This window comes from Ipomoea nil, unplaced genomic scaffold (assembly GCF_001879475.1).
Source record: "Ipomoea nil cultivar Tokyo-kokei standard unplaced genomic scaffold, Asagao_1.1 scaffold0190, whole genome shotgun sequence".
In the NCBI taxonomy this organism is placed as follows: Eukaryota; Viridiplantae; Streptophyta; class Magnoliopsida; order Solanales; family Convolvulaceae; genus Ipomoea; species Ipomoea nil.
Window position 1 is genome coordinate 56,377 of NW_017616618.1, and position 16,533 is coordinate 72,909.

The following is a 16,533-nucleotide window of genomic DNA, read 5'->3' on the forward strand; positions in this document are numbered from 1 at the left end:
TGGATCGAGTTAGTGTGAGTATTATAATGGGTCAAATCTGATTGTATCAACTTAAATAAGCATTATATTTATGAGCTCAACGTTAAATAAATACATTGACGTTCATATTCAATGATTTTTATATCTTGTAATATTTTACTGACCTAAATTTTTAACAAATTATAAATTTGAATCCCAAACTCACTGCTGGAAATCTGCATTTTTCCGACCACTTTTTGGTGGTCGGAAAAGGAAGATTTCCGGTCGGAAATGCAGTTTCCGACCAACTTATCGACCACTTCATCGATTCGAAAAAAAAGCCCTAGCTGTTACCGACAACTACTCAAGGTGGTCGGAAATACCGGCTTCCTTTTTAAGACGTCGGAACTACTAGTTGTCGGATAAAGAGAGCATATTTCCTACCACTGGTGGTCGGTAATTGATCGGAATTACCATCCACTAGTGGTCGGTAAGATTTACGAAGAAAAAATAAAAAAAATTCTACATTATACTTCTATGGGAGGATGAATGTTGCTTTCCATCTATGAGAGTCCATGACAAAATGGAACAAAAATAATACTTCTAAACCAAAAATCTAATAGGTTAATACACATGGGAATCTCAAATAGAAAATTACACAACGATATATAAGAGGGGATGTCAACACTTAAGCCAACCTCATCTCAAAAAAAAAAAAAAAAACTACTCTATAATTATAAGACTAAATGAACAGCCAGATTGGTCAATGTCAACTGAGTACAATGGTAAAGAAATTCCAAATTTTTTAGTACTGTAAGAAATACTAATACCTGATACATGTCAGTCAGTGTAATTTCAAAAGATCTTTCACAAAAACCTTCTATTTCATACATGCTCCATGAACAAAATCCTGCTTGTGTTCAAGATGTAGCGATTGGACAAAATAGAGATAAGAGAATTTCAAGAGATAAAACAAAAAAAAAGAAAGCAATCCTTTAAGTCCATGGGAATGTAATTTACCTTCATCATCTCCATGCCTATTATCAGCAATATAATTTCCGCGCATCCCACACCTTGGTTGATGTATGGAGCTCCCTTTGGCCTCTTCACTAGTGAAAACTTACAAAAGTGATGAGTTTGTATTTGCTGTAATTAAAGTTGTCCTATTGGTAATGACAACTCGCTTACATAAATGTACAAAAAACACTGCTGTCAAAAAATGAATAAATAATAAGAAAAGTTATCAATTATTGATATTGAGTCATATGATGGAATAAACAAGTTTAAAATACATCATAAAAGTTCATACGCACCTCATCCAAGGGAGCAAATTTCTCAATATAGGCATCACATGCTTTGAGAATGTAATAACCGCGCCTCCTGAAGTGCTCTTTGAAAAGTTCTTCAAAGTCCCACATACAATCATGAGATTGGAAAAATCAATTCTCCTTTGAAGAATTAATGCCAGAGAACCAATTGTAGCATCAGTTTCAACTTCACAGGCAGAAAATTATATTAAATTGGTTTTCCTTCCTATAGTATCCCTCCATGCAGCACCAATACAAAATCAAGTGCTACCAGCCTCTTTTGCCTGCCAATGCATTAAATGGGGGACTTAACTACATAGCATGCGAACAAACATTACAGAAGTCTTATCCCATTATTTTCCTGGTAAGAAGAATAATATATCATTCCAGAAGTCTATTACCAACCTGTCTTGCCTAATTTGGAATAAGTATACCATCAGCATAAATATCTATTGATCACATTGACCCATCCCATGTCAAATTTTAGAACTTCAATTTCTAGCATATCAAATTGATGGAAGATTACTATGTGGTTATACTTATATCATATTAATATTTACAAAACTGTAAACCTACAACTAGTATTTACCATGTGGTCCAAAAATGATGCCATATTTATTCCAAATGTAATTACAATGAAGTAAGAGTACAATTCCAATTCACAGTGACACTTACAGAAGAGTGCAATGTTGTACCTCTTGGAAGTTGAGACCATGCCTATGAACTTGAGCCTGCAAAAGCATAAACAAATCAGAAACGAATGGTGCATCCGCCGACAAGACATAGAGAAATAGGGAGGGAGCTGACGCCGTGAAAGAGGAGATCGAGAAGCTGGGAGTCGTAAATGGACTTGATTTCAGGCATGGTCCAGTCATGTCTGGGACCTTCCCTGATGCATGCCGGGATTCGTAATCATTTTTCCTGAATTCGGCCAGCCTCAACCCGCCTCTTCTCTGAAATTATTCCACTCAGAAAATTAACACCAATTTAGTTAAATAGCTAATACACAAACACAAAGGAAAATTATACAAACCAAGTTCATGTTGTTGCTTGAATGAACTCTTCACCATCCCAAGTTATGAACTTTGCCATCTCAAAAAACAAAAGATGATGTCAATTGATGCAAGAAGTAACAAAAAAGAGAAAAATATTATTTTTCTCATTGACATAATCACTTCAACAATTAGGTTAAAATTTTACCTCTATAGCAAGCAAACTTTAGTATACAAGATCTACAAAGAAAAAGAAAGAATAAAATGAAAACAATATCCATGATTTCTAATAACCAAAATTTTAAGTCATACAATAAGTTAAGACTGAAGTTGTTGATCAAAAAGTGCCCCAATGTAACATAATTTCCCTATGCGTTACCAGAAAGAATATCATAAATGGGCAAATATACACAAAAAATCACAATCATCCCTCCAAATTATCTCTGTCAGAAGAAAAACCTCATGAAAGCACCACATAAAATACTGCAATCAAATCCAAAATGAGGAAACAAAGGATATAAAATCAGCAATCTCACCAAATATGTGAATGCAGTTAGGCATTACTTTTGTGGACACCACGCCAGTGACAATTTCTTACACGGACTCCCTCAGAAGCTTGAATTCGAGACTCTACCCTGCAAACGCCCCGCTGAGTGTTGATCATTCTCTAGTTTTCGCGATTGGTGTTGGTGTCAATCCATGCCCTGCTTGCTCAAGTGGAACCCGGGTTGTTGCAGTTATTAACAGTGTTCGTGAGACCAAGTCCCTGATATAAAGCCAAACAAGTTTTACCGGTGAAAATGGTCAAGTTCATGGCAGTAGTAAAGAAAATGTGCATTATTATGAAGCTAGTCAAAATTGATGAGATCAGTGCAAGTGCCTTTGAGTCGACAACTCAAATCTTTTTTCGAACTTCATCTAGCACAACCCATGACTGCAAAAGTTACACAGGCAGTATGAATATCGAGAAACCAGAAGGGAAAGAAAGTGAAATTGAACTAAGACAACGACACAGAATTTAGTACCTTCTTTGAAATTTCAAGTGCAATAAGCTCAACATTCCAGTTCCAGCCTTCAGTGGTTTATACAATTGCATAATTCTAGCATTGTAAATAAATTTATTAAAAGATGAACAAGCTACCTCTCTGGAGCCTAGGAACAAGAAAGTTTGGTCAATTAATGCTCCACCAAGTACTTTCAAAGCTGAAACGAGCCCAGCAAGGACAACATATGGTGTTTCCTGTGATATAATTATACACATGCTTTCAATTTATATAACTTAACAAGGTAACTAATTCACAATAGTGAGTACTTTGATGTTAAACTAAACAAAATTGCAATAATAGGACTGAAATTGAGGAGCTATGCAGTTGCACGCAACCGCCAATTTGAAAAATGACAGTATGTATAGAAGTATAGAATTCACAATTACTAAATACTAGTCCCAAATCTTCATTGATCATGAACCCAGCCTAATGGAAAAGAAACAAAGAGTCCACAATTACTATAACTTTTTATTAGATACATTACTGTGATTCCGCCATTCTCAAAAACTTGAATTCCTCTACCCACAACCAACTTGGATTCTAGCAAATTACAGTGAGTCAAAATGACAGGAAGAAACTGTACATAATTTTTCCTTGATATTGAAAAATCATAACCAATTGTGTGGAAGATAAATGAAAATGCATGCAGATTAGAGAGAAAAGAGGAATTTGATGAAATCCTAATCGGAGGATGTGTTACAAGTGAAGAATCAAAGACTTGAGTTGATTGTTCTTCCTGCTCATTGTTACTAGCTGTAAATTTTTATCCATTCTCGTTAGGTCTTGAAGCCTTCATCTCCCTCTCTCCTCCCCTCTTCTTCATAAACCAAATCGCTAGGTCTTGAAGCCTTCATCTCTCTCTCTCTCCTCCCCTCTTCTTCATAAACCAATAGAGATTTGGACGAGAGAGGCCGGCGGTAGACGAGTAGCCGATTAGGTTGAGAAGATCTAGTTGGGAGAAAGAAGTGATGTTTTAGAAGTGCGTGTCCGATGGTCATTAAAATAAAATAATAAATAGCCGTAAACTATCTAAGTGATATTTCACTGTTATATATATATATATATATATATATATATATATGTTATTTCTGACCATCGTACGATGGGCAAAAAAAAGTATTTTTAAAATTTTAAAATAATTGAAAAAACTTTCCGACCACATTTAAATAGTTGTCGGAATTTTCCGACCATTTTCTGACCAGTGCAGGCTTTGGACGAAAAAATAAAAAAAAATATTTTTTGTGACCATTTTTTTGAGTGGTCGGAATGAGGTCGGAAAAATGATAATTTCCAGCAGTGACTTAAGGACCCTCACCAGTCCTACCCTAAAGACTGGTGGTATAGTGTCCTAAATGCTTGTAAATTATTAGCAATTTATGATTAATGATATGGAGTTTGTATTCATTACAATAAAGGGGCGTTTGGTTCGGGTGTTATATGACATTCTTGAGTTTGGTTGAAGTTATCTAACATTCCCATGGAATAAGATTTAACATTCACATAAGCTTTTTCCTTATTTTGAAGGGAATGTGATTCCCTTACTTTTCTTAGGTAATGTAAGATTACCTTGCTTTTTTTTTTTACAACTCTACCCTTCCCTCTCTTACAAACTTATGTTAACCATTATAACATAAAGAACAACTCTATAACAAAACAGCTTTATATTAAATATTTCAATTTTAACCGAACACGTGATTTTAACATTCCCAAGAATTCAACATTCCCAACAATCTAGTATTTTCTAAGGTAATCTGACATTCCGTGAACCAGCAATCTAACATTCTTAGCAATCTAACATTTCCAGGTTTTGATACTATCACGATTAAAGGTAATGATGGCCTTAGGTCATGATCGAGCTCAATCCTAGGTGAACCTCTCCTAAGGGAAACTTGGCCTAGATTGCATCGTATAGGACCAAGTCCGGTGCCCCTTTTCTGCAAATCCATTTTAATCTTATCACTTGAGTATTATAAATATCTGGTTTGCACTTTCTTGTTTCATTTTAAGAATGATTTGTTTTGGTTACCTTTGCATTTGATCATGATAATGGGAAAAATTCTAAGAAAAACATCTTAAAAGTGTGTAATTTCGATTACAGATAACATTATTTTCATTTATGCAATTTTGATTGAAATTAATGTTTTCTTTCAAATTGAACCCCACAATGGAAACTGATTCAAATTGTTGCATATTTCACATTCAGTGTGAATCATAGGATTCCTTAATAATTAGTTTATGAGACATTCAAGATTTTTTTTTTATAAAGGAAATGCTTACAATTGCACTTATATATATATATCAGGTGCGGGAATGACTTCTCGTGTTGTTGTGCGGTTGGATGCACATTAAGCATTAAACTAACGCATGCACGTTAAGTACACAACACACGCACATTAAACACAGAAACAAATTAAAACACCTTAAGAACACTAATATCACGCACATTAAGTACAAAGCTCACGCACCTTAAGCACAAAAGTCACGCACCTTAAGCACAAAACTCACGCACTTTAAGTACAAAACTCATGCCACTTAAGTTTCAACAACTACTAACATTAAGAACACTAATCTAACGCACATTAAGCACAAGACTCACGCACGTTATATACAAAACTCACGCACATTACTCAAAGCACAACCGCACGGGAGACATTCAACCGCACCAGAACCAACTTCTATATATATATATATATATATATATATATATATATATATATATATATATATATATATATATATATATATATATATATAAAAGCATAATTAAATATTCTTGTATTGTATTCCGTGAGTCACAATAATAATATAAAAATGATTAAATATTCTTCTATTTTATATTCTTTTAGGATTTCTATTACAATCATTAATTATTCCCTAATTTACCATAATTAAATAATTTGACTAATTAGAAAGAGAGATGATTAAATAATGCACGGGACAATTTTTTAATTAAAATTTTTAAAAATTCATTAATAAAACATAATGTTCTCATAGTTTTTAATATATGGATTTATATAGTATAGATTAGAATAAGAAGAGTATTACACAATTTTATAATATTAGAATAAAATTTTAACCCAGAATTATTGTACGAATGGAAAAGTAGAAATCAATATATTTTATTAGGAAGAGAGATTTATTAGGAATTGGGCGGGAAGTTAAAGTTCAGGATTTTATTTTTATATATAGTATAGATTAGAATGGAAATAGTATTACACAATTTTATAATATTAGAATATAATTTTAACCTAGAATTATTGTTCAAATGGAAAAGTAGAAATCAATATATTTTATTTTTTAGGAATTGGGCGGAAAGTTAAAGTTCAAGATTTTATTTTTATATATAGTATAGATTATTTTTTTTTTTAAAGTTACTGGCTCTATTACATTGTAGTATCTGTTCATATACTTTCTCAACCTACTGAAACTTCCAAATGGAAGTCCAACGCAAGTACCATTAAACCACATAGTCCTGGTTTATATATAGTATAGATAGATGTTTATAACCTTGTAAAAAGGTTGGTCTAAAACAATAGTCTAAATAAATACTCTGTACTATTTTTGGTTTGAATAAGAAATTTTCTTAATTCTCTTTTGGATAGCATGCATTATCATTGTGTTTATGTTCAATACTTAATCAGATAATAATGAAATATACTTTATATACACGTACGAATACAGAAATTTGAAATTCAATTGTAAGGAAAGATTGAACATTTCCAAGTACGTGTTGAATATGTTGACATATAACTTGTTTGCTTGGAGGATGGAGAAAATCTGACGAAGATGATAGTGTTCCTCACGGCTCCTAACTCCTATGGAATATGAAAATACCATGACCTCCTCACGTCTTAACAACTACCAACACTACTAGTACTGCCTTCACTCAACAAAATTGGGGTGGGAATCTCCGACACAGTAGGACCGACGCAGTTAGATAATGAGTTCACGGCGGATGCGGCGTTTGGTGGCAGGTGAGCTGCTTGTATGGCCGGAGATTCATTTAAGGGGATAATGATTGATGGATTACAGTGAAGAGGAGATTTTTGGGTGACCCTCATTTTTATTACTTTCTTCCCACTTGATTTTAACACATCCATACAGTACATCAGATCCGAATCACTCATTATTAATATCCACTCATCTTCGTGATCTTGATACTCGATAACAAATTTGTGTGCTGATATTTTAAACCTAAACCTCATCTCCAATTGCTCCTTCAAATATTTCATAGTTGACGATGAGGACGAGAGTAGAAAAGCTACGATTTTACTTTGATAGCTTACCTTGACGGGCATGGTGATATTAGGCGGGAGACCTTTATGCTTCTTAAAGGCAGCTTGGTTGAGAGAGGAATTATTGTTGGGCCTTTTTCTGCGACACGCTCGCTTCAGTGTTTTATTATTTGCTTCTTCAATTCTTTCACTGGATTCCAGAATTTGCCCTTTTTTCTGTTGCATTATCCCTACAATATACATAAATCTTCTTTAACACACATCATAATACCTTTAATTAATTTGGTGATAAATAATAATCTTGAAATCTTGACGTACTAACAAATTAAACTACATACTATTACCTTCACTCATTTTTTACTTGAACAAATTTGTTTGTAATTACTTCTTTGTTGGTTTATGACTTTTGGGCAGTCAACGGCAGGCAAACACTATCGTATAGTAGAAACTTTGTATTGAAGAGTATTGCTGGTGAATCGTGCTGAAAAGTTGTCCCCCCTCCTCTATGTGAGGGGTCTATTTATACATATTTTGGGCTTAGAGTCCTACTAGGAATAAGAATTCTAGACTGCCTCATATTGGGAGTCTTAGTTACATAATAAGACCTAATTCTAATATGCTAGAAATAATGAGTCCAATTCTAATTATATTAAGAATAACAAACCCAATCATTGACAAACTCTTAGGTTACTACACAAAATGTAGTTTACAAATAAATTTTCAATAATTTGTAATATTTTTGAATTTTCAATGTCATATCCTATTTTTAATATTATTTTGTATTTATGTATACTAATTTTACATCTTGCAATGCATGCGGTTTTCAAAAAATATTTATACTTCAATTTTAATAAGACTAGAATAATTAACAATTTCTTAACATAAATACAATATTTCTAATTTTTAGTCCTTGCATCGCACAGGTGACATACTAGTAAAAATTAAAAATAATAAGAAGAAGACAATTCTACTGGATTCCACTGGATCTTTTGTTTTACTAATTTTCAATTCTACTAGATTACTAATCTTTTGTTTCTCTAATTTTCAATTCTATTGGATTGCTACTGGTCTGTCTATCAAGTTCCTTTAACCTTCCTAGCTGAGTTGAAAAGATGTAAAGCACAGCCTTCATCTTTCCTTTGATCATAATGGCTGCCTCTTCATTAAATTTTAAGGAGTATCATAAAGAAAGGCCCAATCATAGTATATATTTAAGACAGCTTAAACAAATTTCGTGGCAAATCAGGTCAGATTAGTCTCACTTATCTGATTCAAATGTTAGTGTTGTGAGTCAAGAAAGTGCACTTTTCTTGAGATGAATTTACTTATTGCAGGTGGAATGTCTAATGAAGCCTACTTTTGGTTCATTGTATATGGGCCTTTTCTAAATGCATCAGGATTTCTGAATCAAGTCAATAATGACTAATGAGGCAGTAAAAGCCAATGACAATTGATGCAAATTTGCACTGTAATGTACAGTTTTAGCTCTGTGTGGCAATGCAAACCATGGGCCCATGGCCTGAAAACCCCTTGGACCAAAAAATAAAATGTCTGTTCATAATGGCATGGAGTTAGTCCAGGCTGAACCACACAAAATAGTGCCAATCACAAGAATGTATGGATTTTGGCATGTTGTCTATAGAACAGTGAAGAGATAAAGCTAGAGTTATAATGAATCAAAGATATGAGCACTGAAAGATGCAAGTTATAATGGATCAAAGGAGAAAATTTCAATTTTGATCCACTGATTATTGGAGTTGTATTAATTATAACACTGATTTTTAAAAATGTTAATTTAGTACTTTGACTATGCAATTTCTATCAATTTTGGTCACGCCGGTCAAATTGCCCGCCAAATCTCACCGAAAAATTTAATAGGTCAAATAATGAGGGTGTTTTGATCATTTTACTCATTTTCTTTCTTCTCCGATGATCTACTCCCATTTCCGGCGACGAATAATCTGCTAGTACCTCTCTGCTGGCCTCACGGAACTTCCTTTTCATCATCAACTCCCCCTTTTCCGGTGATAACCGGCATTGACGGAAAGGAGCTGAAGCTCGGCGAACCTTACTATGTGTTCTGTATTTAAGTGGAGGGCAGCATATGGTCAACCAAAATCCCTGGTGCTTAGTCCAATCCATCAAGCAACGATAATAAGAAGAAGAAGGGAGGTGAGGTGAGAAAACGCGGTGTACTGTGGGCCTATTATATTATATAAATTAAAGAGAAGTGATATGCAACTGAACACAGGTACCAAAATTGGTGTCGGTGGTACACATCCCTAATCACTCCCACGCTAAATTCCCTCCATCATTTATTTAATTATTATTTTTAAATGATTGAAGTTGAATATATATGATATATCCCATTGTCTGTATGTATGCGTGCACTTTGTTTTACATCTACTTGCAATTTTAAGTTGAAAACAAAGAAATAATTGCTTGTTTGGCGTTAATGGAGTTGGAGATGAATGCACAATTTATACAGAGCAGACGGAGACCTTAATTCAATTCATTCCTGGCTTTAATAGCATTCTAAATTCACTGCTCACCTGCGGGCTCCCTGATGATGAAAAGGAAGTTGCGTGAGGCTGGCGGAGAGGTAGTTGCAGTTTGTCGTCGGAAATGGGGAGAAGACCATCGGAGAAGAAAGAAAATGAGTAAAATGACTAAAATACCCTATTAATTTTTTTCAGTGAGATTTGGCCAGAAATTTAGCCGGTGTGACCAAAATTGATAAAAATTACATAGTCAAGGTACTAAATTAACATTTTTGAAAGTGTTGCAATTAACACAGCTCCAATAATCAGTGGACTAAAATTGAAATTTTCTCTTGTCTCTAATTTAAATTGAATTTTATGTTGGGGGAGGGTATAATGTAATGTAAGAGCAAGGCTGCAAGGTGAGAAAAGCTCAAAAAAGAGTTCAAAGCGAAGTTTGCTTGGCAATTGATAGAGTGGCGTGTGGCGGTGGAGCCAATCAAAGTTTGCTTCTTTCTTCCCTTCCCATCCAAACGCAACCGTTGCCGAGACGATGAATATTTGGTGAAGGCACTTTTGCTCCTAATTTGCATATATAAAAGGCTAAAGCTAAAGCTATACATCACCAAGGATGTGAAGTTCATATTGGTTGATATATCCAAGGACGAGATTGAGCTAAGGAAGCCATGGTTAGGGTTAGTGGGAGATGCTACTAAGGTTGTGGAGACCATAAACAAGGAGATAAAAGACGACCCTTTTTGTTTGGGGAAGAATCATCCTTGGATTGAGGCATTAGCTAAGAAAACTAAGGAAAATGTGTCAAAAATGGAGGCACAATTAGCCAAGGATGTTGTGCCGTTTAACTTCATGACTCCAATGAGGATTATTAGAGACGCAATTTTGGAATTGGGTAGTCCCGCCCTAATTTTGGTGTCTGAAGGAGCGAATACAATGGATATTGGCAGATCCGTGTTGGTACAGACTGAGCCAAGGACTGTTGGCGTGAGCAATCTTAGGAAGAAATTATGCTACTAAAATATTTGACAGATTATGTAAATATTATGTTTACTTATTTATAATTGATTATATTATGTAAATATTGTATTTACTTATTTAATTGATTTGCTTAGATTTAGGCCATAGTGTAGGAAGCTATGTACGTGTATATATAGACTGAAATTAGCTAGATTATAAACAGAAGAGTATTTTTTCCTCCATTATCGTTTCTACATGGTATCAGAGCATTTGTGAATGTAGAAACTGAATTTTGTTTTCTGCAATCATGACTGAAAACATCCCATCCTCTTCTATTATTCCTCATGAACCTCGAATCATTGTCCAAGACAATACTCTCTTCCCATCCGGAATCATCTTAGATGATACAAATTATCCATTATGGTCTCAACTTACGGAGATGCGTATTGGAGCTCGAAACAAATCTGGGTTTCTTACCGGCACAACTCCAAAGCCAACAGCATATGACAAGCAATTAGAAACATGGCTTATTGATAACAACCGGGTTAAGAGTTGGCTTATTGACTCTATGAGTCCGCTCTTGATGCAACGATTCATTCGTCTCCAAACAGCCAAAGAAATATGGGAAGCAGTTGCAAAGACATTTTATGATGGCTCAGATGAAACACAAATCTTTGAACTGAATCGGAGATCATTTACTACTCATCAAAATGGTAGACCCTTATCTTTATATTATAATGAACTGATAGGTATATTTCAGGAAATTGATGCTCGTGTTTAAACACAAGAAGATGACGCTGATGTAATCTTTAAGTTGCACAAACATATGACTAGACTTCGAGTTCATATTTTCTTGGCTGGTCTCGACCCAGAATTCAATCAAGCTCGAAGTGACATTTTAAGAAAAGACCCACCTCTAGATCTAGAGTCATGCTACGCGTATGTTCGTAAAGATCACAACCAGAGACAAACTATGGAGGAACCTAAAGTTCACTCAGATAGCATGGTTCACTTGACCGCCCACACACGTCCTGCAAATTCCCATCAAGCTAAAGGTTAAAAATCTGGCCCTAAAGCAAATAACTATATTTGCACTCATTGTGGTGAGGAGGGACATTCCAAACAACGTTGCTATGAAATTATCGGGTATCCTGAATGGTGGGATTTTACAAAAAAACCTCGGAAGAAAATTGGACAAGCTGCTATTACTACCACAACAGATGAGGGAGTGATTACATCTCCTCCAAATACAGTTGCAGCACATTTTGCCAAGACTGACGATTCAGGTCTGTCTAAAACTTTTCTTACTATGAATAATACATGGATTATTGATACAGGTGCCACTGATCGCATGACAAATGACTCTACCCATCTTTCCTCTATTCGTTCTTCAACTCAACCTCACATACTTACCGCAAATGGAGGAGTTGCACTCATTACTGGTGAAGGACCAGTACATGTGTCAAATTCTATTAATCTTGATACTGTACTTGTAGTCCCTTCTCTTTCTTCCAATCTCTTATCTGTTAGCAAACTTACAAAAGCTTTAAACTGTAATGTAATTTTTGGACCTGACAAATGTATTTTTCAGGATATTGCAACACAACAGACTCTTGGTTGTGGTATTAGACGTGGAAATTTATACTTTCTTGATTTGAACCTTACAAACAATAAGATGCCTGGTCAAGCAAATACTACCGGAGGGAAGCAAGGAAACGAAGATATGGCATGGCTGTGGCATCGCCGTCTTGGTCACCTTTCATTTAATTATCTTCGGAAATTAAAACCAAGTTTGTTTTTACATAGAAATTCTACATTTAATTGTGACATTTCTGAAATGGCAAAGAGCCATAGAATTTCTTATCAGCCTAGTTATAATAAAAATAATACACCTTTTATGACTATCCACTCGGATGTTTGGGGACCTGTTCAAGTCCCTACTTTATCTGGTGCTCGTTATTTTGTGACTTTTACTGATGAATGTACTCGTATGATATGGATCTCTCTCCTCCGAAACAAGGGAGATGTTTGTTCTGTATTTCAGGATCTATATAAAATGGTGGCCTCTCAATATCAATGCCGAATTCAAGTTCTTCAATCTGATAATGGTGGGGAGTACATAAACTCTGACATGAAGATTTTCTGTCAAGAGAATGGGATTCGACACCAAACTTCATGTACTGGTACGCCACAACAAACCGGCTTGGCAGAACGGAAAAATTGCCAAATACTTGAGGTTGTTCGAGCGTCCTTGTTTGGAATGAAAGTGCCTCGAGAATATTGGGGCGAAGCTGTTCGTTCTGCTGCATATCTTATCAATCGAACTCCATCGCGAGTCATTGATTTCAAAACTCCATACCAAAAACTCCATGAACTTGTTTCAGCACCGGTCGAGCCAAATCTTGAACCCCGTGTGTTTGGTTGCACTGAATATGTACACAAGGTAGCAGGAAAACTAGATCCACGAGCTGTCCGTTGCATATTTGTTGGATATGCAGTCTTTAAAAAGGGGTATAGGTGTTATGACCCTACTGGAAATAAAATGTATGTAACTCGAGATGTTACATTCCATGAAGATCTTTCTTTTTTCGGTGGACATGAGTGCTCTCTTCAGGGGGAGAAAACACTTAATTTAAGTGAAGACAACACTCATGAATTTTTTCATGAACAAGCCGGGATTGATTTGCAACTAGATGAACCAGATGTTGATACACCTCCCGAGATTATTAATGGCACTCTTGAGAACCAAGATTGTACAACTTCCCAGGACACACCAACAACCATAGAAATTCCAAGTGTGTCTCCTCAGGTAACATCTTTACCTTCATCTCCGAATGTGTTTCCTCAGGTAACATCTTTGCCTTTATCTCCTATAATACTCGAGTCAACCCCTCTCACAAATGAACCGAGATATCCAATTAGGATAAACAAAGGAATTCCGAAAATTCAATATGATCCTGATTTTAAAGCTAAGACGAAATATTTCATCAACAATTATACCTCCTCTCATCGTTTGTCAAAATCGCATGCACTTGTTATAAATCAAATATCCCCTGTTTCTATTCCTAGTAATGTGCAGGAAGCATTAATGGATTCAAAATGGAAGAAAGCTATGAATGATGAAATGGAAGCCTTGCAAACAAATCATACATGGGATCTTGTATCGCTGCCCGTGGGGAAGAAAACAGTAAGGTGCAAGTGGATCTTTACAGTCAAACTCAGTCCAAATGGAATCATAGATCGCTACAAGGCAAGGCTTGTTGCTAAAGGGTACACACAGAAGTACGTGATTGATTATGGAGATACTTTTGCTCCTGTAGCAAAAATAAACACCATACGTGTACTTATTTCTATAGCAGCAAATCGGGAGTGGCCGCTAAGACAGTTTGATGTTAAAAATGCATTTCTTAATGGGACGTTGGAAGAAGAAGTATACATGGATCCTCCTCCAGGCATAAATTGTGATGGCAAAGTATGCAAGCTAAGAAGGGCCTTATACGGATTGAAGCAATCCCCTTGAGCATGGTTTGGAAGGCTCTCAACTTTCATGAAGAAGATTGGATACAAACAAAGTGATGCTGATCATACACTCTTCATCAAGTAAGGTTATGAAAAGGTAACTGCTCTTATTGTGTATGTTGACGATATGATTGTTACAAGAAATGATACAATTGAAATGACTACCCTGCAAGAAAACCTTGCAACTGAGTTTGAACTTAAAGACCTTGGGCACTTGAAATATTTCTTAGGCATTGAAGTTGCAAGATCAAGCTACGGAATCTCTCTTTGCCAGCGTAAGTATGTGTTAGACTTACTAGCAGAAACTGGTATGCTTGATTGTAAACCTGTTGAAACTCCCATCGAAGTGAATCATAAATTAGCCATTCAACAAGATCAAACTCCAACCAATAAGGAGAGGTATCAAAGATTAGTTGGGAGATTAATATACTTATCGCATACACGTCCTGACATTGCATATGCAGTAAGTATTGTTAGTCAATTCATGCATGCACCAAGCGAAGACCACATGGAAGCTGTGTATCGGATCCTACGATACTTAAAATCTTCTCCAGGAAAAGGATTATTTGTTTCAAAAAATGGAGATCTAGAAGTTAAGGGATACACAGATGCAGATTGGGCTGGAAGTCAAACTGATCGAAAATCTACATCGGGATATTTTACATTTGTTGGGAGTAACCTGGTAACATGGCGAAGCAAAAAACAAAAGGTTGTAGCAAGATCAAGTGCAGAGGCAGAGTTTCGCGGAATGGCTCAAGGTATATGTGAGTTGCTATGGATAAAACGTATACTACACGATCTTGGTATCTGTCCGTCAAAACCAATGACGCTATTATGTGATAACAAAGCAGCCATAGCAATTGCAAATAACCCTGTTCAGCATGACAGAACTAAACATGTGGAAGTTGATCGGCACTTCATCAAAGATCATCTTGACAAAGGTACAATTGCTCTTCCATTTGTCACATCAAAAGATCAACTAGCAGATGTCCTAACAAAGGCTGTATCTGGAAAAGAGTTTCAAAGTTCACTAAACAAGTTGGGAATGATTGACATATATTCACCAACTTGAGGGGGAGTGTTGGCGTGAGCAATCTTAGGAAGAAATTATGCTACCAAAATATTTGACTGATTATGTAAATATTATGTTTACTTATTTATAATTGATTATATTATGTAAATATTGTATTTACTTATTTAATTGATTTGCTTAGATTTAGGCCATAGTGTAGGAAGCTATGTACGTGTATATATAGACTGAAATTAGCTAGATTATAAACAGAAGAGTATTTTTTCCTCCATTATCGTTTCTACAAGGACTCGGTTGGATGCGGGGACTTGGGGAACAATGGGGGTTGGTCTCGGATATTGCATTGCTGCTGCAGTGGCGTCGCCCGATAGGCTTGTTTTAGCTGTTGAAGGGGACTCTGGATTCGGGTTCAGCGCTATGGAAGTTGAGGTATGTTCTTGTTATAAAGTTTATCTGCTAGTTCTTGATAAGCTGCTAGTTCTTGATAAGCTTAATTTCCTATTTCAATTGACTACATGATATTCATACTCACATTGTTATAGGTTCTTAAGAGTTTATGGATTCATATAGTTACAATTTTTCTTTCAAAGGTGTGTATTTTTTGTAGTCCAAAGCCTCAACCATATAAGCTTGTGTATCTTTTAATTACTACCATAGTCCATATAGTGCATAATGTTCAACGAAGTAGATATATGAAGAACGGCATGTGCTTCTTTTTTCTGGTATGGTACAGTGGTACCAAGTTCCATCTTGCTTTAGGGCGAGTCCATATTGGTATCTGGTACCAAGTTCCATCTTAATTTCAGTCCCTCTTTGGTAACATAGTTAGCTTATCAGCCACTTTTGGCTTATTTGACCACTATTAGCTGTTTGACTTGGTTAAACATTCAATATAAGTGTTTGATTAATTAGCTTTTTTGTAACAGTTTATTGCTCCAAAATACTAAAATTCAAAAAGCTGCTCAAAGTAGCTTTTTTGAAAAGCTTTTTG

At 35.4% G+C, this 16,533-nt stretch overlaps 2 protein-coding genes and 1 long non-coding RNA gene across 15 annotated transcripts; 2 read left to right on the forward strand and 1 right to left on the reverse strand.

Moving 5' to 3' along the window:
• Positions 1-542: 542 nt before the first annotated feature.
• On the reverse strand, positions 543-4,281 carry LOC109187214. Of its 13 annotated transcripts, none has more exons than XR_002055253.1 (10): positions 4,004-4,281; positions 3,283-3,357; positions 2,794-3,191; positions 2,466-2,497; positions 2,299-2,348; positions 2,073-2,218; positions 1,941-1,996; positions 1,272-1,549; positions 979-1,167; positions 553-868 (listed from the first exon to the last, which is right to left on the reverse strand). XR_002055253.1 is itself a non-coding variant. In XM_019337374.1 (9 exons), the coding sequence occupies exons 5-9, from the start codon at positions 2,127-2,129 to the stop codon at positions 693-695; spliced, it is 447 nt and encodes a 148-aa protein (XP_019192919.1). In that variant the 5' UTR covers positions 2,130-2,218; positions 2,299-2,348; positions 2,466-2,497; positions 2,794-3,023; positions 3,399-4,281; the 3' UTR covers positions 543-692. The 13 variants fall into 13 exon arrangements, 3 of the variants coding, with proteins under 3 accessions (XP_019192919.1, XP_019192903.1, XP_019192912.1); XR_002055258.1 differs by lacking the exon at positions 3,283-3,357 and adding an exon at positions 3,399-3,497 and having other exon boundaries at positions 2,794-3,023; XR_002055252.1 differs by having other exon boundaries at positions 3,283-3,497.
• Positions 1,683-7,459, forward strand: LOC109187256. The gene is made up of 3 exons (XR_002055259.1): positions 1,683-1,693; positions 2,581-2,586; positions 7,343-7,459. It is a non-coding gene; the product is annotated as an uncharacterized LOC109187256 (long non-coding RNA).
• Positions 7,460-10,163: 2,704 nt separating this feature from the next.
• On the forward strand, positions 10,164-11,053 carry LOC109187287 (2-hydroxyacyl-CoA lyase-like). The gene is made up of 2 exons (XM_019337463.1): positions 10,164-10,198; positions 10,621-11,053. Exons 1-2 carry the CDS (start codon positions 10,164-10,166, stop codon positions 11,051-11,053), a joined length of 468 nt encoding a protein of 155 aa, XP_019193008.1.
• Positions 11,054-16,533: the final 5,480 nt, after the last annotated feature.

Bases quoted from the DNA above. Each gene is read 5' to 3' on its own strand.
- LOC109187214 (XM_019337374.1), bottom strand. From the start codon at position 2,129: ATGCCTGAAATCAAGTCCATTTACGACTCCCAGCTTCTCGATCTCCTC. The intron at 1,068-1,271 runs GTGCGTATGAAC...AGTTTTCACTAG, and splicing joins AATTTGCTCCCTTGGATGAG to TGAAGAGGCCAAAGGGAGCT. The intron at 869-978 runs GTAAATTACATT...GAACACAAGCAG, and splicing joins TAGGCATGGAGATGATGAAG to GATTTTGTTCATGGAGCATG.
- LOC109187287 (XM_019337463.1), top strand. From the start codon at position 10,164: ATGGGGAGAAGACCATCGGAGAAGAAAGAAAATGA. The intron at 10,199-10,620 runs GTAAAATGACTA...CATATATAAAAG, and splicing joins TCGGAGAAGAAAGAAAATGA to GCTAAAGCTAAAGCTATACA.